Source organism: Pogona vitticeps, chromosome 3 (genome assembly GCF_051106095.1).
Source record: "Pogona vitticeps strain Pit_001003342236 chromosome 3, PviZW2.1, whole genome shotgun sequence".
Taxonomy (NCBI): Eukaryota; Metazoa; Chordata; class Lepidosauria; order Squamata; family Agamidae; genus Pogona; species Pogona vitticeps.
The window spans coordinates 246,148,501-246,169,665 of NC_135785.1; the positions used below are offsets into that span (position 1 = coordinate 246,148,501).

General features: G+C 42.6%; 1 protein-coding gene across 3 annotated transcripts in view; it reads left to right on the forward strand.

Annotated features, from left to right (window-relative positions):
- Positions 1-10,427: 10,427 nt before the first annotated feature.
- The window catches only part of GUCY1A2 (guanylate cyclase 1 soluble subunit alpha 2), a 241,217-nt gene continuing 230,479 nt past the window's right edge, over positions 10,428-21,165 (forward strand). For all 3 annotated transcript variants that reach the window (XM_078390083.1, XM_078390084.1, XM_072993644.2), the window contains exon 1: positions 10,428-11,152. In XM_078390083.1, coding sequence (XP_078246209.1) covers positions 10,835-11,152 — 318 coding nt within the window. In that variant the 5' untranslated portion in view covers positions 10,428-10,834. The remainder of the gene's footprint in view (positions 11,153-21,165) is intronic.

Here is a 21,165-nt window from a genome sequence, read left to right on the forward strand (position 1 = left end):
ATATAATGGTTTCAACAACAACAGCTTTTAAGCACGAGCATGCATTGGCTCAAACCTAATCTCCATCTCCTGACAATTCAAATTAAAAAGATTTGTCTTGGCCCGTCTCAGCCAGTTGTAGCCTTCACTGCAAGACAAAGTGCCTTTTAATGCTCATTTTCCTGATTTCTTGGGTTGTGTAGACTTTCCTTCACTTGTGATGAACAGCACATCAAGGAGAGTGGGTGAGATATAAGCTCTGTGCCGATGGGAGTCATAGCCAGTGAGTTGCATACCTGTTAAATACAATGAATCACCAACCCAATGTTCTCTGAAGTAAAATCCAGCCACCAGATGTCTCCACTTGTTTCAGGCTTAAACCCGGTGCAACCATAAGTAGGCCTACATGAAGAGCCCTCCCAAGCAAGAGTGTACAAGGCAAATAAACAGATCCTGAAGAGTCAACATTCAGGAGATAGCAATGTTATGACATGGTGTGAAGCAAGCATTCATTTCTATATTCAGTTGCTTCAGAGGCTGGCAAGTTACTTTAAAGTAATTAGTTACAGTTATAGGGCAACATTCCATTGAGAATCTGCTGAGCAGAAAGTCTCACTAGTTTAGATGTGCAGTATTGTGCCTCTTGCATTAGTAAGTGTGAATTTTCAGCATAAGAATTACTGCTTGCACAACAGTAGCACTTGTTCCAAATTACTATGCTGATGAGATTCTCCACTCAGTGGGAGCTCAATAGGATACTCAGCCACTATCCCCACAAGAAATAAGGTGCTTTTATAACTGTGAAAGTAACTCACAACTAGGCTAGGCCCAGTTGAATCAATGGAGCATATAGAGTTGATTTGTTAAATCCTCATTGATTCAATGGGCCTAATCTGGTGCAATTTAGTGTGCTAATCAACAGGATTTTCACAAGTGTGCATCTATATACATGAAAAGAAAAGGGGGGAAAATAGAATTCCAGGGAGGCAAATGCTCCCATTTCCCCCTTCTGGAAATGTATGACTCAAGAAAATAGGTGCATAGGAAGCTGTTCTATTAGGAGTTAGACCCAATTAGTTCAGTATTGCCTATACTGGCTACAGTACTAGCAATGTTCCTTCAGGGTTTCAGGCAGAATTCTCACCCTACCGACTCGGAGATGCTAGGAATTGGATCTTATGTATGCAAAGTATGCCCTCCTCAAACCTTTTAGAGAGGCTGAGATGTAAACCAGTATCTTACCTGTGAGCCAACATAGAGCAAAGACAGTTTAGAGAAGAGCAACATAATTGTTAAGGGAAAACATTGTTCTGAGTTTTTAATTCAGTGGAAGGCAGAGTCTTGAAGGGGCTCAAAAGAAAATATCCCCTTATGGGCTATCAAGGCAGAGAGGGGAGTGTGTCACTGCCTCTTTGCATAATATATGTGTTGTGTAAATAAGTACACAGATTAGGACAAACATACCATTACAACCACCTGTATTTTCTGGGGGCAGTGGTGGTGAGTGTGTGTGGCTGTAGGATGTCAACATTCCTTGTTCACAATTTTCATTCATTTCCTCCCAAAATCTGTATTTTCTTCTCATTCTTCTTCTTCTTTGCTAGATCACAATACTCTGGTTTTTTTTTTTACTTCCCACCTCAAAATTCATTGGTGTGTTAATCTATTTTCTCTAACATGCAGATTTATGCACACATTTCCCCATTGTATGGAAAGGTGGTTATTAAAATATATGTAAAGACATGCAATTTTTTTTACTTTTGTCAAGATAGCCAAATTCACAAAATTATTTCCCACTTCATAGACACATACACACAAACATACACATGCAGAATATTGTTGTTGTTTTACCCTGCCTTTCTTCTTAATAATGTCTCAAGTAGAGATGGGCATGAACTGCTGGTTCATTTTGTCCTCCAGACAAACAGGTATTCAGTGGTCTCCAGCCCTGCCTCCTCTAGCAGGCGCCCACTTAGAGGCAGTGCCTGGAGGAGGCAGGGCAGGGAAGCCATGGTGCCCAAGTGGGCATCTGCCAGAGGAGGCAGGCCTGGAAATCACTGAACACCTATTTGTCTGAAGGACAAACTGGAACGAACAGCTGAACCAGGGTTTTGTGCCCACCTATGGTCCCAAGGCAGCTTACCTCATTAAAATACAATGTTTAAAAGCTAAAAACTGTCAGTGTACAAATAGTTTAAAAGATTCAAACAATACTACACTAAAAGTAGTTCTTCATACTTTCTTTCTTAATGGCTGAACGGAGATAGAGATACAAAGCCAAATGAAGGGGGCATGAGGGACAGAGCAATTTATGAGGTAATGAATGGTGGGGCACAAAAAGTTCTCTGGGATATATTCCCAAGTCCCCAACCAACCTCCTGTACGAATAAGGGGACCCCTGTACAGCCGTCTTGTTAACCATGTGGGCTATTCAAAGCAAAGCAAAACCAGTTAACATCAGATTTGTTGCCCGAGGAAACCGCCTTGCTCTGCCTAACCGTGGGCTGTGAAGGAAAAGGGGAAAGTTACTTTCAGAATCTCTTCCAAGCAGTAACCTCTCCAAGTTGTGCTCTCAGGCCTCTCTGTTTTAGGAACCGGCAACATTTAGGACTGTGGCAGCGTCACCCAATGGAATGTCACACGGCAGAGGATGTAGAGGGATAAAAGGGCTCTGCATTCGGTAACTCCTAGAAAGCCTTTTTCCTAGCAGAGGCGATTACGGTCCCTCTTCTTCAGAACCTGAAGGGTTGTACAAACAAAGCAAGCTGCACCCTAAGCATTGCATTTACTCAAGCAAAATCAAATGGGCGCAGTTGTTCTTGCCAGCTTTTGTTTGTCCTGAAACTTTGGGCTGAGAAACCTTCAAACTATAAAAGAAAAGATCTGTGAAAAGGTTGTACTTTAACATCACGCTGCACCAGGTCTTCTCTCTCTCTGCTGTCTCCTGTTCTTTGAAACAGAACAACAGGAAACACTTCCAGCTGCATGAGAATGTCCCAAAGAAAACCATTTCTGTCCTCACCTGGCAGGAATTTCATTTTCAGTAATTTAATTTGTCTCTTTCATATCTGGTCTGCATAATCCTCCTATGAGGCAGGTAAGCTTCAAATATAGTAATTGTGTGTCTAACGAGTTCTCTTGCCTCTGGCTGGTCATTTTTCTCTCCGTAAGAACTATCTTTTGCATTGCACTGGCACTGCAATTCTCAGAATGGCTCAGCCTGGCCAGGGGGATTCTGGGAGTTCTAGTTCGAAAAGTAACTTTTCCAAGCACAGCATTTACTAGTCTTGAGTACAGTAGGAACCCCATATCCATGGGGAATTGGTTCCCAGATCCCCCCCACCCCAGCAGATGCTGAAAAAAGCAGATAGCAAACACTATATACAGTACATAGCATAGTCTCTGGTTCTCTCTAGTGGCCAGTTCTGGTAACTTCGTCTTTTTGGGGATATAATCTTTTTAATATTTTTGAACTGTGGATAACTGAATCGGTGGATACTGACCCCGTGGATATATATAAAGACAAAAAAGACAAAAGAAAAAACAAAACCTAATTGCTATATTTTAATGGTGGCGCTGCAGGCTAAACCGCAGAAGCCTTTGTGTGCTGCAGGGTCAGAAGACCAGCAGTGGTAAGATCGAATCCACGCGACGGAGTGAGCGCCCGTTGCTTTATCCCAGCTCCTCGCCGACCTAGCAGTTTGAAAGCATGTAAATGCGAGTAGATAAATAGGTACCACCTCGGTGGGAAGGTAAAACGGCGCTCCCTGCTCATGCTGGCCACGTGACAATTGAAACTATCTTTGGACAAGCGCTGGCTCTACGGCTTGAAAACGGGATGAGCACCGCCCCTAGAGTCGGAGACGACTGAACTAAAAATGTCAAGGGGAACCTTTACCTTTACCTTTAATGTGAGCTTTTGTGGGCAAGGAATGAAACACTACCGTGGCCCTGAAGTTGACTCGAGTGAGATTCCTTGGAAATCACGACTATCAAAAACGGAGCTGTGGTAGGGCAGTAGAGAAATGATCCATGAATTCTTTTCCCGTCTTCGCCAATGACAGAGCTTTGCTAGTGGTGGCTCTTCTAACACAGAGGAAGTGATAGTTCCCTGTTCCCCACAGAATCACTCTTCCAAAGCAGCCTCTTGACCCCAAGACCTCCTAGACTGGTGCAAAATATGCGACTGAAAGGACTTCGTATGCTTGCGTATTCAAATAACAAAGGAAACGTCTGGCTGTTCTCCTCGTCAGCTGCTCTTTTCCCCTTTCTCCCTCTGACACAACTAATTAAAGCCTTACGTTTGCCAAAAAGCACATTTTAATCTGTGGGCGCTGTGATGAAAGATGTGATGTTGTTAGCACAACTTCCCCAAACTGTTTAACAGTTCAAAAAAGGAAGGCGTGGGCTGAATTTCAAAAGGAAAGGTTTGAGAATTTGGGTAGCTTGCTTTCATTGTTTTTAGACGTGTCAACCTCCTTCACTGTACTGCTTGACTTCTTAAGATTCTGGAACAGAACATTTCTGTTCAGCTGCCTGATTTGTATTTTCCCATGACCTTTGCCTGTATAACTCAAGCTTCAGAAAATCACACTTATTAGGCACAGCATAGGGAAGTTGATTTTCCAACTACAACTCTCATAATCCTCCAGCCAACCACCATCGCTGTTGGAAAAGCAACAGGAATGTTGGCAAGTCTTTGGATCCAAGTCTGAATCTTTGGTACCAAGTCCTGAGTCCCAAGTCCCAAGTTCTTATGAAAACAGAAAAGTCCCAGAAAAAAAGGGAGGGGTGGGTAGGTTGAAAAAAATATTTTTTAAAAAACAACAACAACCCTAAGTTGACTCAGTGTTGTGATTAAGTCCGACTTGACTTAAATCGAGTCCCCACCCCTAGAAAATAATGTATCCAAGCTTAACTACTGGATCCTGCTGCTTTCTTGACACGGACACCAACTATTTATAAATGATGGGCATAATCGCTTTGTGTGCATTGAAAATCTTCATGAGCATCCCACGTTTTTTCAAGTGATGTTAACAACAGTTCTATGCATGTAGGAAGACCTTGCAAGGTTATTCTGTATCAGGCAGTGATAGCTGGTGCCCACTGTGTTTGGTAGAGTAGAAGATCCAGCAATCAACAGCAGGATGGTGCCAGGTATAAATGTGGTTGTTCTTATACCCACGTAAGCCCCCTTGGTGCACTCTGAAGAGAATTTGAACATGTGAAGAAGGAGAGCGTTCCAAAATATGCCCCCCTTGCCTGTCATTATCTCCCTGGGGAGAGGAAATATCTAATGTGGTAAGTTAATGCTCTACATGGAATCGTTCTGTAGTGAAAGTACACAGAACGCTAAAACATGGAGGTGAATCTAATTCTGGTGCCCTGGTGCCCAGCGGCTCTGTCTAGGGATAACCCTGTGCACATTTGCACACTGATTGTGAACCTCCTTTGGTGACTTCTAGTACTCAAGTCCATAGGCTCTCATTTTAATACTATGGGTTTTTTGAAACCAGAAGCCAGCTTGAGGAGTTCAAAGATTAAGAGTTTTCATTGCTGTTTTATTTTTAATAAATAAATTACTTCTTCACACTTTCTTTCATCATAGTTGAATAGACATCGAGAGACAGAGGTATTTAATTATAAATGATGGGTGTTGTCCCTCTGCATGTTAAGCCAATCAGTGGCAAACTCTCCCAAACCTGTTCACTTTCCTTTAAGGACAAGTTTCTTCTTTTGCAGGGCAAGACGCCCCATCCGCCTTTTCCTTTTTCCTGGGGGAGGAACTCATTCCTATGGTCAAGATGAAGTTGGTGGGAGATAAGTGCCAATGCCCTGGGTGTCAAATTGGCTTGATACACCCTTGATCAAGAATCCTTTAAAAAATAGCAAGGAGGGAAACCTGGACTTATAGAAGCACTTTAAAAAAATTCTACCCCAAACACTGGGATCTCTCACTCACTACAGAATATGGAGTACCATTTGGAAAAGGGGGATGGAATGGAAAACTGTATGTGTGCAGAACGGAATGAAATTATCATGAAATTGGAATTTGGAATGTTACATTTAAAAAGTAATTATTAATTAAATATAATTAATTATCACTCTAAGGCTCATTATTTTAATTAGTTTCTACATGTAACTTGTTGGACAGTATCCAATTGCTTGTGTATGTACAATGACATAAATCACAGCAGTACACATCCAATTAAAAAATCATGGGTTGTAACTTGTATTTCTTTTTGTGCACTAGTCCCCCGACATTTAATGAGGAACACAAACTTTGATTCCTTAGTTAGCAGCAATTCACTGCTGTGATTTACAGTGTTCCACAGATGCCAGGGCACATAAGCAATTGAATATTGACAATTACCACTCTATTTTGTAAAGGTTACTAAAACTGAATACTTACTTTCATTTGCTTTAACTTGATATGAGTACTACAGATGTGTTTTTGGATGACAGCTCATTGAAATCTCCTAGTCACGAGGGCCAGTGACATTGCTGGCTGGGGGACCCTGGGAGGTATAGTCCCCAAAAAGTAATTTTTCTTTTCAAACCTCTGTTTTAGTGATGTAGAATATAGGCAGGACTTTGGTATCACCTTGGTTGACATCAGAAATATCAATGATTTCCGGTGGAATCCACTGGTGTATTCATCTAACAGTCATCAAGACCCGGTTCATGGATACATGTACATCTTTTGACGGCTGCCAGCTGAATGAAAACACTGTGACACCACTGAAAAGCATTACACTTGAAATGATGTAAATGTTCCAGCTGTACTGGTCCTGATGGCCCATTTATGTCACTTAAGGATAGACCAGTGAGCTTGCCAGATGTAATGGCAGGTGAATGTTCTGGGCAGGTATTACATCTCACTGATGAAGCACATGCTTTGCAATTAGAAAGCTTGATGTTCAATCCTTGGACATGTTCACTGAAAAAGAAGGGAAAGAATTCTGCCTGAGGCGTCCTGGGTGGAAAAATCAGACCTTTGAAAAAATAAAAAATTTGGGGGCACATGACCAGTACTGAATGTAGGAACCTGGTAATTATAGTCCAAAAAGTAAACTGGAGTTCGATATAAGCAGAACCTGGTTGAAGCAGAGCTCAGAAAAGTTTTTTTAAAAGAAAAAAACCTTGGAGATCCTGGGAACAAACAACAACAACAACAACAACAACAACAACAACAGCAACAGGTATAAATCCGTATTCCCCCTTCCTAGTCCCAAACAGTTTCATTTGAGACATGGCTGGGTAAGAATTTCTTCTGAGTTTGTGTCTCATAGGAATTTACCACTTTTTGCATCCCCCTCCCTCATATTTAGGACAGAATTTGAGATTCAAGTATATGAATGTGGGGCGAAGCCAAAGTGACAAATGCCTTCATTCAGGCCCAGGGCTTCAAATGCTTCACTTTTACAAGGCTGCATTTGAGTCCCTCCAAATTTAATTGTTTTGTTATGAATTAGGGTTACCTGGGTACCTAACTGTGAAGTCACAGGTTGTTTGTTCCCCACGGTGCCACTGTCAACCAATACCTATGAAAAGCCCATTGGTTCAAATACGGGATTACCAATTGGATTTGAGTCTATGTCAGGGTTTGGGGACAGAATCACCGCCAGGATCTAGATTTGAGGAGAGTACTGATGGGAGAGTGAATGCAGAAGCAACATTGACTTGTCATTTCAACCCTTTGAAACTCAGAATCATTACTTGAGCATACATACTCCCCCCTTTTTTGTAAAGGAATCACATCCAAACAAGAAAGAAAGAAAGAAAGAAAGAAAGAAAGAAAGAAAGAAAGAAAGAAAGAAAGAAAGAAAGAAAAACAACAAACAAACAAACAAACAAACAAAATTGTGTTTAGTGGGAGACATACATTTGTGTTAGGTGATAGAATTCCTTCCTGGTTATAGCTCAATATATGACAATAGCTTAATATGACAATATTGCAGTTTATCCTGTGGTTTGTATCAGATCCAGTACAGTTAAAAGTTGAAACATTACCAGCCAAATTCTTTTCCATAGGCATTTTTTAAAAAAATTCTGCCTACAGGGTGTGGTTCATTTTGTACTGATTTATTCATTTATTGGATTTCTGTCCTGCCCATCTAGACCAAAGGTCTACTCTGGGCGGTTTACAAATTTAAAAGCAATCCCATGATCCCATGCCGTTGCTCTTCTCCATCTTATGGTGTGTGTGATTACCTGTTGTCTCCCATTCTCTGAACATTTTTTTAAAAAATTAAAACTCTTTTCACATTTAGCACCATATCAGATAAGCACTATGCCACTTTCATTTTTTTAAAAAAAAGTGGATGAAGGAAAGAGATGGAGAAAAGGAATTTATTACAGTAGTAGAATGTAACTCTGTTCCCAGGTGAAATTGGAAAGTGTGGTATGGACTCGTACAGTGGGAAAATTAATATAGATGACTACATCAGTTTCACCCATGGAAAACAGCAGGGAACCTATTTTAAAAACTTGGAAACAAATATGCCCCCTTACCTGTCATTGTCTCCCTTGGGAGAGGAAATATCTAGTTGCACCCTAAGTAGGAAATGTTAGAAAAGCTGAAGAGGTCCTCTCTCTCTCTCTACTCTTCCGCAAGCAAAGAGATACATCTTCTTGAGTGTAAGCTCACTTCCAAGAAGCACAACCCTTTGGATTCTGTATCTCAGCAGCACATTATCTTTCTGATATGTACATTTGGATGACAGGGGAGCTGAGGACACAGTTTTGGGCTGGTTCTGGTACTATTTGGCTGAGAGTTCCCAGAAGGCGATGTAAGGGAACTTTTACTCAGCGTTGTGAACATTGTCCTAATGACCCTGTGCTTTCTAATATTTAAATAAGGCTGTGGGAGGAGGTCACCTTGAGTTTTAGGAATGTGTCCCTCTTGCATCCTAATAATGCCCTCCAAGTGTTGTCTTTCCTTTTCAAATGAAACTTAGGGGACTGGATAAAGTGTTAGAACTGGATGTGGCTGAACAAGATGAGACTCAAACTATTCTTATAGAGAATATGTTATGAGAAGAGGTAATTTATTGGAGTACTAAAAACATCTGATTGTCACAGAATGAGCTTTTTACATCTTCTGTAATGTGCTAGTTATCTTGTTTTGCTTTCTGCTTGGTCGTCACGAAACCTGGTAAGCATAGACTTCATTTGCAAGTATGATTGCTCAAACACGAAGGTCTGTTGGAATAACATTTCTGGAACACTAACACAATTTCAAATTCAAATAACACATTTTTTTTTTTTTACTTAGCCTCAGTCAAGACACAGGTCCTGTTTTTCAACCATTAAAGAAATTTGCAGTTCGGAATTTAACCTGTTCTGCGCAGGATGGCACCCTCCCTCTGGAGGATCACATTCACAGTTTGGGCAGCCTTGAATCTAGCATGGATCCTTGTAGGACAGGTAGTAGTGCTGTCTAGGAGAGGATTTTGATGTGTGAAGAAGGGTTCTAGTTACACTGACTAATCATGCCTAATCTGGACGACTGTAATGCATTGTATGTGGGGCTATCCTTGCAGATGAATTCTTCAGAAACTAAATGCAAAACTTGGCTGCCAGATATATTTGCTGGGTGTCTATTTTATAAGCTGAGGTTCTAGAAGGTATGGATTCATTCACGTCTTGGGGTGCCAAATCCAGTGCTGGGCTAGCCCAACATGTTTTGCTGCCTGAGGGAGAGCAGCCCATGGTGTCCCATGCCTGCTCAAGTTGTGTGGGAGCGAGTGATTTTACAGTATTTTGATGCACGAGACAGACAAACCCTAAAGCATCGCAGTCCATGTCTAACAGGAAAAATATATTATTTTCACATTTAGAAAGAATAACACCCTACAGTACTTTGTGGAAAAAGATTGGCTGCGCAAGGCAGCCGCATCACTCTGCTTAATAATTAGGGTGATCAGAAATTCTGATTTAAGGACCAAGCGCCATAAGGAGGGGGATCGGGGGCTTCAAAGTAGCTCATCCACAGACAGACCGGAGGGCAGCACCCGAACAGGTGTCCCTCCTCAGGCACGTAGGTCGCCTGTCACTCATCCCCACGTGCATGAGAGGCGGGCTTTCCTTGGTAAAAACCATCCCGCCTCTAGCATGCGGGGCACCTAGAGATGCGCGTGCCATCTGCGTGCACTCAGTTCCCCCCCCCCTTTTGCCCTGTCTTTTCAGGGCCTGCGCCGGTGGCCGCCCCTCTTCACGTCGGCCTCAGCGAAGGCGAGGGCAGGTCGGTCGGTCGGGCTCCCTCGCGTCTCGGCGGCGCTGAAGGACGACTTTCCCTTTCCTTTTTAAATTTGGTGACGGGGCGAGACCTGCCTTCCCCGTTGCGCGCACGTGAGGCCGGCGGAGGCGAGAGGAGGCGGAGCGGCGGCGGCGGCGGCGCTAGGAGAGGGAGGGAGGGAGGGAGGGAGGAGGCGCGGAGAGGGGGGAGGAGGAGGAGGAGGAGAGGAGCCCGGCAGAAGGCGAGGAGGAGGAGGAGGGCAGGCGTCGGAGGCGTCGGCTTTAAATCCTCCCCGACAGGCGCCTGCGAGTAGGCAAGCTCGTGTGGATCGGGCGAGGCAGAGGCAGACGGGGCTGCCCCCCCCCCCCCGAGCCATGGCCATCCGCAGCAGCCCCGCGGGACTCCTCCGTGGCCAGCCTCCCGCCGCTCCCTCGCCCGGCTCGGTCTGATGCTCGCCCGCCGGTCGCTGGCCGCTCCGCCGTAGCCCCCTTCTCCCGCCCTCCCTCTCCAAGCCCGCCACCTTCCAGCAGCCCTTTCACACGTACACCCGTATACTCATCCCCGCCACCCGCGCGCGCTCTAGGCAGAGAGAGAGCGAGCGAGAGAGAGGCCAACATGTCCCGACGCAAGATCTCCTCGGAATCCTTCAGCTCGCTGGGCTCGGACTACCTGGAGACCAGCCCGGAGGAGGAGAGCGAATGCCCCGTGGCCAGGCTCTGTTGGAACGGCAGCCGGAGCCCTTCGGGCCAGTCCGGGGCCACGACGCCCGTCGCCACCGCCGCCCCGCCGCTGGAGCCCTCGGCGGCGACAGCCCCAGCAGCGACAGCAGCAGCCCCGGGGCCGGCCCCGACGGGCTCCCGGAGGGCTCCGCGGAGGAGACGGGTCAACCTAGACTCGCTGGGCGAGAGCATCAGCCGCCTCACCGCGCCTACGGTAAGGGTGCCGCCTCGGGCCGCCCGCGATCCGGGCGCCCGGGCAAGGGAGGGGGGCACTGGATACGAAGGGAGGGGGACGGAGGCAGGGAAGGGATGAAAGGGAAACCCGGCTGCCACGGTCGCAGGTGCCGCTTTCACACGTGACGCTGTACACGCGGGTTGCGCGTTATGATTGATTTCTCCCCCGCCATCTTCTTCTGTGGGGAATTGTTTTAACCTCCGAAGTGGTCCTCCTCTCGCCTCTGCTTGTTACGGGAAATCAGGAGCCGTGGTCGAAACCCTCCCCTCCCCCTCGGGAGTAGTTTCCACGATCCGGGATTTAAAAGCGCGGCCCCGGGTTGTGGGCTGGCTCACGTGTCTCGGCCGGCACTCCGTCCTCACACACCCCCGGCGTTCGTTTTCATTGCCCGATTCAGCTCGGCAACTACAAACACCTCTCCGTCCCGGTCATGTTGACCACTCCAGCCTGGGTCCCTTGCCCCACTTATGACTCCGAATTATCATTTTCGCTTGTTTCCGTAATAGGTACCATTTGAATGGGGGTTTGTCATTTTCCAGTCCCTTCCTATGGAATTTTACTGGGAGTTCAAATGTAGGTTCTTTTTGTACCTGTTGTCCTTTGATTCCAGTAGTCGGTGGGTGCGAATCCCTTCCCCCCACACACACACTTAGAAAAGAAAAGATGGAAGGGCTGCACAGCAGATTTTCATGTACAGTATAGTGAGAATGGTCCTTTGTTTGGAGTATCCCCAAGGCAGAGGTGAACTGAAAGATGATGGTTCTGCATTGGTCCTTAAGGTAGAAATCCCAACAACATCCCAAGGGTTACCGGATGGACACCCTCCCCGTCCCATTAACAGGAGGGAGGGCAATCCACTTGAAGGTCCTACCCCATCTGTTGCTGGGAAACATGATGAAGTTGCTGGGAAACATGATGCCCCCCAGTATGAGCTTCCTACGGGCATCTGGTTGGCCTCTGCAGGAAATGCAATGTTGAACTAGACTGAGCCATGAGGTTAGACAACCTTGTCATTTACATTTTTGGACTACATCTCCCATTTGATTTAGCCAGCATGGGAGTTGTATAGCACTAGGTTGCCAGTCTAGAGAGACCAGTCAGCAGTGTATTGGGTTGCTTCTCCTTATAGATCTTTGGTAGGCGCTAGTAGGGCTTTTAAAAAGTTCTCCTTCACAAGCCACTAGAACTTTCCAATAGACTGGGCGCTGTGGTTGAGATGTGTCTACCTCAATTGTGCCATGGCATTATAATTTGCTGCCCTCTTGGCTTGTCTCTCCTTCCTCCATGGTCTGGCTATTTTGCATTGGGATAAAGCGTTCTGTGTGAGAATACAGCTTATATTTTATCTCTCTAGAATCAGATTTTTGAATTCATATGTGAATTCTTTATGACTGCCTCTCTCCCTCCTTCCTTTTGCAAATTTCAGCAGGACTCTTTTTAATCTGTATAAAAACAACACATCTCTTTATTTCAGTTTGAGACTTCTCAAATTCTAACAACGGATTTGGAATAACAGTTCTAGTCCTTTCCTGGATCCTCTCCTTCAAATCATTGTCCCTCATTAGCCAAGTTTCTTTGTGAATCTTGGTATCCATTCTTTGTCCCAAAAATTTTGGGACGCCTTTCCCTGGGCTTCCTCTTCCACTGTTGCTGTCATCCTTAATTATCCCCCACAAACTCTTTCCAGACCTGGCCATCTTCAGGCTCCCAAGCTGGCAGAATTGCTCCTCAATACAGTTTCCTTCTGTTTCCTGTTAACTGTGGTATGGCTGCTCTTGGCCATTCCCAGCGCTAATATTCCTCTTGTACTCTAAATCCTGCACACGGTTGTATGTAGCTGAAACCAGATGGAACTCGTTTTTCTGACACTGCTGGGAAAAGCCATTTCCTGACAGATTAAGCTTTGAGAGAAGAAGTAGTGGAAGAAGGATGCCCTTCATTTCTCCTCCACTTTGAATTGCACTTCAACCCTTCCAGATAGCTTTCCGTTCCGAATATACAGCAGTTGCTTTCTCAAGGTTGAAGCACCTGTAGATTGCAAACCCATATTAGGTAGATGGTCTAGAATGCGTAGTTTTTGTGTCCTGTCTTCTTGCCGTGTGGCTACTTTGAATAATTCTCATCCCTGCTGGTCTTAGGTTTGCTAATCACCATGGGTTTCTTGAGCTAATTGCCATGGGTTTGTTGCCAGAGGTTTGTGACTCTTGCCATTTCGGCCTGGGCCCTTTTAAAGAAGAATCTCAGAAGTCGTCCCTGTTGCTTTTGGTTCGTCGCCATGTGTGTCGAGACAGATCAGGGATTCCTGCAGGCTGAGTTTAAGAAGGGCCCTGCCAAGAATTCAAGCAGAATGTCAGAAAACAAGATCAAGGTATTAGAACTGTCCTTAACGCTGGGCACAGAGTATATTGTTCTAGCTTGCAGTCAATAAATCACCGTTTTCCCAAGTGTTAAAGGGAAGCTTTTTTAGTTCCCTTTTCAAGGAGGAACAAAAGCCAATGTTTCAGTGGTCCTACAAACCGAGGGTTTTCTTAGGAAGATGGGTGGGAGACAGTGCATGAATCACTGCTTTGGAATTATGAATTTACTCAAGCCACCTGCAAGAAAATGTTGCAGAGTGAAGTGATTTTGTTCAAGGTCCTAGCCAGCTGGCCGGGCCATCTTCCAGGACATACCACTCCCTTCCCTTCCCCAGGTTTTCCATTCCTGCTTTTCCATAAATGTATTTGCATAAAAATCAGTGTTCAGAGTTGGTTATTAGTACTAAAAACAAGAGTGTGGCAGAAATTTGGGGAGGGGAAAATCTGTTTATACCCTGCAATTGCAGCTCTATAGCAGATAACTGCTAAGGGGAGTAATGGATAATGGCTTCTTTTCTTCCCATCTCTGAAATAATGTCTAAATATATATTAAAATCCTGTATTAGTGAAACACAGAATAATTTTAGCAGCATGACATCCGACTGTTTGTGAATGTGTATGGTGTCTCACCAGTGTTCTGCTCTTGAATTTATTTTGAGTGATAAAATCTAGCAGAGAGACATACGGTCCCTCTGAACCAGTGATACATCTGTGAAATGGCGTTGATGATGAATGGTTTTAGTAGCCAGAACCCGGGTCCAAGCTCGTTCTGTCCTTCAGCAGCCCATAGGTACTTTCTCTAGTTACACAATAAAAGATTCCACTTTTTCCCTGTGGCAATGAAAGCAACACCTGTCCTTGATGGGAAAACACTGTTTCTTGTTTGGAAATATATATGCCCTGCGTCTCAGGGTTTGGGAGGAACATGGGATATAAAGTGAGTAAATAAGTAAAATAAATAAATAGTTCCTTGTAGCTGAGTTCGCATGAACACAAGGTTCACTGACATTAGAATGACCACCGCGTCATGTATATTCCAGTAGTGTGGTTTAAAACTCAAACTATAAGGAATGCTTCTTTTAAAAACTTAGGTCCTTAGAAAGGTTTACAGCATAGCCGCCTTTTGGTAGCAAGAGATAAGAGTGTCCATCACTGTCTGCCACACCAATCCTGTTCAGGGAAGCTGTTCTATGATGTTGTATGAGTGGAACTATCTCATGAAATTTGCACTCTCTTCAGATTAGTGAATCATCAGTTTTTTAAAAACTTCTGGTGCATTTGACCAGCTCATCTAGACCCCCAAATGCAGACTTGTTTCTTCCTCCCACTTCATAGAGTTCTCACATTTCTGAATAATGGATGTTGTTCTTTTTTATGCCCAAGAGTTTTTGCTTTGAGTGTTTACTGTTTGTTTGAATGTTCTTCCTGTCTCTTAAAAGCACAACTTCCATTTTACTCTTCATGTATTCCGGAACAGTTCATTTTTCTAGATAATGAAATATTGAGAGTGCTCAAATTTTAGTTTTAACCTTGGGCAGAACCCATTAGAGATGCCTCTGCTGAGTCAGAGACTGGAGTGGACACCTTAGCAGTTTAAGCATGATTTCTGATGTCCGGCAAGAGTGTAATAAATTAGATTAATTTTATTCTCAATCCATTCTTGTTTATCCGTCTCTGTTCTATTTATTATGATGCCATTTTCAGACAAAGTAACATACCTGAAATTGCATTGTACAGTTCAGATGTTTGAGAAATATATTTAGGCAAGTGGGAATTTTTGTTTTTAATTAAAATGAATAATTGAAGCTTTTTATCACATTGCGCTCTTGTTCTGTTAAACTGACATATCCCACATAGAATGAGTATCTGCAAAAGATTATTCTTGATTTCTACATGGTAGAAATATTTATTCTGTTGCGTGTTTTTCAATAGAAGGGCCAAAAATAGTTTAATATATGTTATTCTGGCTGAACCTAAGTGGTTTACACATAGATTGGAGTCAGACAATCATCTGAATTGTAACAGGTGGTATCTATAATATCATCTGAATTGTAACAGGTGGTATGTTCAACTCTAATCATATTAGAGTCCCTGTATTGGTAGAAAGGTGGCCTATAAATAAAACAAACAACAAACAAATGTAAACGACCTTCTAATTTGGGGCCAGAAAATATAGTTATCTGAGCTCTAATGAACAGTTAGCGTACTGTTCATATGTTGAAGATATGGCAAAACTTTAGGAGTTCTCCTTTTTTCATTATGACAAGTTATTATGAATAATATATATCAAAGTAAATAAAAGAATAAATAATGAGCTGGATAGATGAGTAAAAGGAGTTACCGGTGTGTTGCCTGGTTATAGTTTCATTAACCTGCTTTTTATTTCATGGTTTTTCTTGCCTAATTTTTTCTGTATCAAATTATGCCGTAATGCCAGCATTCACCAAAGACATTCCCCCTGATTGGTCTCATCACATCTTCAACCAATTAAAGCCGTTTAATAAGATGATGGCACAATTTCTAATAACCTGTGCAGCATGTTCAAAGTAAATTTAATAATGTAATATTCCAAAATATCTAGTACTGACTGTTTTTCTAATTTCAGCAGTTGCATTTTCACACATTTTTGCGTCATTAAGTCTACCATAAGAAGATGACTTTAAAGGCAGGTGCAGATTTTGAAGACCATATATTTTACTATTAATCTGACAAGATGAATGCTTTTTAAGATAAACATTCCATTTGACTATTCTAGTTCTTATCAAAGAATTGGCATTTGAGATAGTGGCTGCATCAACAAGAGTGCCTTCACCTCTGTTTACACATTGTTCCGATATATTGTTGTGGCAGATCCATGCTGGTGGAAAGCTGTTTTATACATACACCCATCTCTACATTTTAATGTTATATTTAATAACAATACCAATCATCAATTAGGTATCAAGACTATTATCAATATGTTTATTGCCCATTTTGTAGATCTTGGGCTGGCAGGGGAGGCCAAAACTAAAAGTCAGTGGCTTCGAACCAGGGACATCTTGGTTTGTAACTTAGCTTCTTAGCCAATACAGTACACCATCGAAGCTTTCATGCCCCCATGATAGGACTGAAATATAATGCAATTACTGATTTGTATACGAATATTAAAATTTATATGGTGCCTTTGAGTTCTCAGAATGCTTTACGTAAGTTATCTAAAAATTAATAATTATTTTTGCCCTTGTAATGCAGATGGGGGTTAGTTTCTTAAGGCACTGGTGAAGAACTGGTGATTCTCTAGACTTTGTTGGATCACAACTCTTACCATCCCTAGATAACCTAATCAGCAGCAATAGGTAATGGGATCTGAAGTCACATGTTTCCTAGTCATGGCTCAAGGCCACATAATTAATAATTTCAGATTTATCATTCCTAAATGTGTGTAAACTTTGGTTTGGTGAATGAGAAGTGTGCTGGATGTTCACATGTTTCCTCTTCTGTATACTTGGATCAAATTAGTTTCTCTGCAGCAGTGATCATAGTGTAACATTATATCCAAACCAGCAAACCATAGTTCACCCACACCTTCCAAAGCATAACCATAAGCCAGAATCTTGGATTGTGGTTTATGATCTTGATTTGGATTACCGTTATTATCCTTGGTTTGTGGGTATGTTGTGGCAGATGATGACTTGAAGCAAACAGGTAGCAACTAACACAAACATAGGACAAGGAAAAAGCAGGAGTAACAGAGGGGCAAGCTGAGTCTGGGGTTCATTAATGGTTGCTGTTTCATGGGGACTGAGCGAGCAAGTTCATAGCAGAGATGAAATTTAAATTGAGGACTTCCAAATTAACTGTTCAGTAACTCAACCACTGTGTCACCTTAATTCCATATAGTTTGGGAGTGTGTTTCAGCAGGTTTGTAATCAGAAGTGTTGAATTAGGGGTGGCCTGGATATAATGAGGGTAGCCAATATGATTTAATGAAAAGAAAAGTGGGCATCAGGAAATAAGTACTGTATTGGTGAAATTCATTGAATACTCAGCCTGGTAAAATCAATGAAAAACCTGTTCTCTGGGAGGAGAAATCAGGGTAAGTTTTGGGCTCTGGGTATGAACTTTGTCGACTGCGAGCAAGATGGTGGGTGTGGCTGATTTATGCTGTGAGCCAAAGCAGACCTGAGGAAGGTAGCTTAAGTGGATGGATATGAGTCATAGAGAAATGTGTTAAGAATCGTGTCTCAGAAAGGCATTGGGTGTTTGCAACTGGAGAGGACATAGATGTGAACTGTGTTTTTCTCAGTTGTGTTTCATGTGTTCCGAAATAAGCTTCCACATCTTCCCGCTTTGAGAGGGGACAGTCACATGAGGGAAAGCACAGCCATCTCATGTCACAGAGAAAGAAAATCAAAGTTTTCCCATTTACTGTGTGAGGACAAAGGTAAGAGTTACATACTTGTCACTACCAGCAGGAAACGTGGTGGTTGTGCAACTTCAATTGATAGCCACATAAATACATTCTCTCCCATGGTCTGTTTCAGACCTTAAATACTGTATCTTTTTCTTTAGAAACAGGAATAACCAGTTGCTTCTCAAATGGAGCCACAGCCTAGAGAGTCACAAGCTTGCACTGAAGAACATTACAGATAATTTTCTCATTATTATCTTAAGACCACTGGAAAAAATAAGACAGTTGAAGGCATGAAGTAGCCCTAAGGGGGATATATCTGTGAGGCACATTGGATGCCCTGAGGCGTGCATGAGGAAATGTCAGGAAGGCTCATTTGGAGTCTAACACCAACTTGTGGGTCCTGCAACACGCTGTTATTGTTCAGGTTAACCTCCTTATTTCCTCATCCTAACCTCTCTCTCATCAAATTGGTTGTGCAATTAATTGCCTAAATAAGGAATAAGTCACACTTGCCTGATATAAATCTGTGACTCATCAAATGCAGTTCGCTAATGAAGTGTCAGCCACCTCAGTTTTAGAGCTCCAGACAGAAAGTAAAATCAGGACGTTTATCCAGGCAAAATAAGTTAAATTAAATTTGTATCCCGAAGACGGTAGGATGTGATTTCTCGTTGAAAGCTTGGTCTCTTATTGTTTTATTAAAGTTTTTACTTGGAGGCTAAACCCGTTAAGTTTTTTGGGTCAATTCAGTCTGTTTGACTGGGATTGGTCAAAATTGTTTATGCTCCCAGAAAGTAGGTTTCCATTTTCCATTTCTGAGTACTCTCTACCTAGAAAATATTTTATTTATTTATTTGATTTATATACCACCCATCTGGCAGCAAAGGCCACTTGGGGAGGGGATTTACAACAAGTGACATAAAACAATGAAGCAGCAAAATAAAAAACAACAACATCAATATATTAGGGGTGAAAACCTTGAAGAGTCACCATAGGTCAGACTAGACTTTATGACACATTAAGGTTGATTTTATTTACATTTTAGAGGTATCTGAGATTTATGAAAGACAAATTTTGATGTGTTGGATGGCCTTGCCAGTTTGCCCTTTTGTTCTAGGTCAGGATTGACTGTGCATCATTGTCTGAGGTCTGTGTGGTCTGGTTCTCACATGCATGCTGATCATTAAGCCACGACTTGCAGCATCACATGGCAAATTAAACTTAGAGATCAAACAGGCCGGATAGAACTTTCACATCATCTCAAATTAAAGTTTTTCTAAGAACTTGATTCCGGTATTCAGCTGTGAGTCAAGGGGGGGAAGAGATCATGCAATGAAATGAATGAGCTCTGAGGATCATACGATACTGAATTATAATGAGATAATTTTGGTTTGACAATTTTCTCCTACAGGGATGTGCTTCTCTATAAAGTGACTACAAGAACTCAATTGGAGATGTTGTGAAGGGGAAACAGAGGAGGGAAACTTAAGTGGAAAACAGAAAAAACTATCTGCTCCATGCAATTTGACGGCTGGTATGCTTGCTTGCGAAAAAAGATAAAATACATAGCTTACCATAGAAATCTGCAATGACAGATAAAGAAGGGACAGTGAAAAATAAATTCCAGTTGAAATGTACCTTTACTGGTACAAAATGCAGAATAGATAAAAAACAGTTTGTAGAGGCAAAACCCAAGAGATTTATCATTTTGGGCTACCCCGTGTATTCAGGGATATTTGAGATAATTATATCCAAGGCTTAGACCAAAGCAAAAACATTTGTAATACAGTGGTGCCTTACTTGACGACAATAATCCATTCCGTTCAAATCGCTGTTAAGCAAAATTGTCGTCAAGCGAAAAAAAAACGCATTGAAATGCATTGAAAACTGGTTTAATGTGTTTCAATGGGGGAAATACCTGCTCATGCAGTGAAAATCCTCCATGCGGCGGCCATTTTGCGATGCCTGTAAAGCGAAGAATCGGTCCTGAAAACAGTGGTGAGCCATTTTGCGACCAGCCGATCAACTATTTTCAATCATCGTCCAGCGTAAAAACGGTTCCCGAAGTAGGGAACCGATTGTCGTAAAATGGAAAAAACCCATTGAATCATCGTTTTGCGATCGCTAAGGCATCATTAAGCGATTTCAGCGTCAAGCGGGATAATCGTTAAGCGGGGCACCACTGTATATCTTACTAAATCTGCAATTAAATACACAATTCTTACCTGGGAAGAAGTCCCATTAAATTAAATAAAGCTTACTTCTGAGTACATATGACTAGGACAGATTTTAAACATATTTTTCAGTCCAAAGATGAAGTTCAGAATTTTAAAATAAATTAAGAACAGAATCAATAATAAAATCTCAAATAGGAACATTAAAATCAGAATAATAAGAACCTGAGTAAGATAATAGTTAGCACTATCAATATAAGATTAAAACACTCGCTTCCTTACTTCAACAAAATGATTTAAATGTCTGATTCTTGCGTAATTTATGGTTGATCTCTTTAGTCCCTGTTTCCCTATCTTGCATCACTTATTATGCATAGATGATGGGAGGAGGGGGTGTGAGATTATCTGAGTGATGAACTATTTCCAACAGATCCCTTTCATTTCAAAATTAGACAAAAATCCAATATATTATCCTCAGCTGAGTTGGGTATCCATAACACAGGAGAATCACCAAAACTCTGAAATAAAATATCAATATGCAATTCTTGAATTCGCTATGTAGATTCACCCCTCTAACACAAACATATAAAAATTATACCTTGACCAAGTTGACAAGGGCCAAGCAGTCAAAGTGGCAACAAGCAACTCTAGCCTCTTCAGGTCTTCTGCTCTTACTGATTCAAATATTTTACTTACAGCCCCTCTCTTCTCTTTCTTACTCCCACCCCTTCAGGCTGAACCAATATTTCATAGGGGTCACACAACTGTTCAGCCAAAATCCTGTTGTTCAGCACACCAAATCACTCTAGAGTAGCCTATTGATCTGTGCGGATTTAGTGAGTCCACTCCTGTAAGTTCCATTGATTCAAATGGGTCCACTCTAATTACTACAGGGGTCTCAAACTCAATTTACCTGGGGGCCGCTAGAGACAGAGTCAGGGTGAGGCTGGGCCACATCAGATTTTCCGCCAAGTAGAGCAAGAGCCCAAGGAAGCTGCCCAGGAGTTTCCTTACCCCAGCTGGGGCTCTGAGGAGGAAGGGCGCGCGAGCCCTCATCGCTGGCAGCTG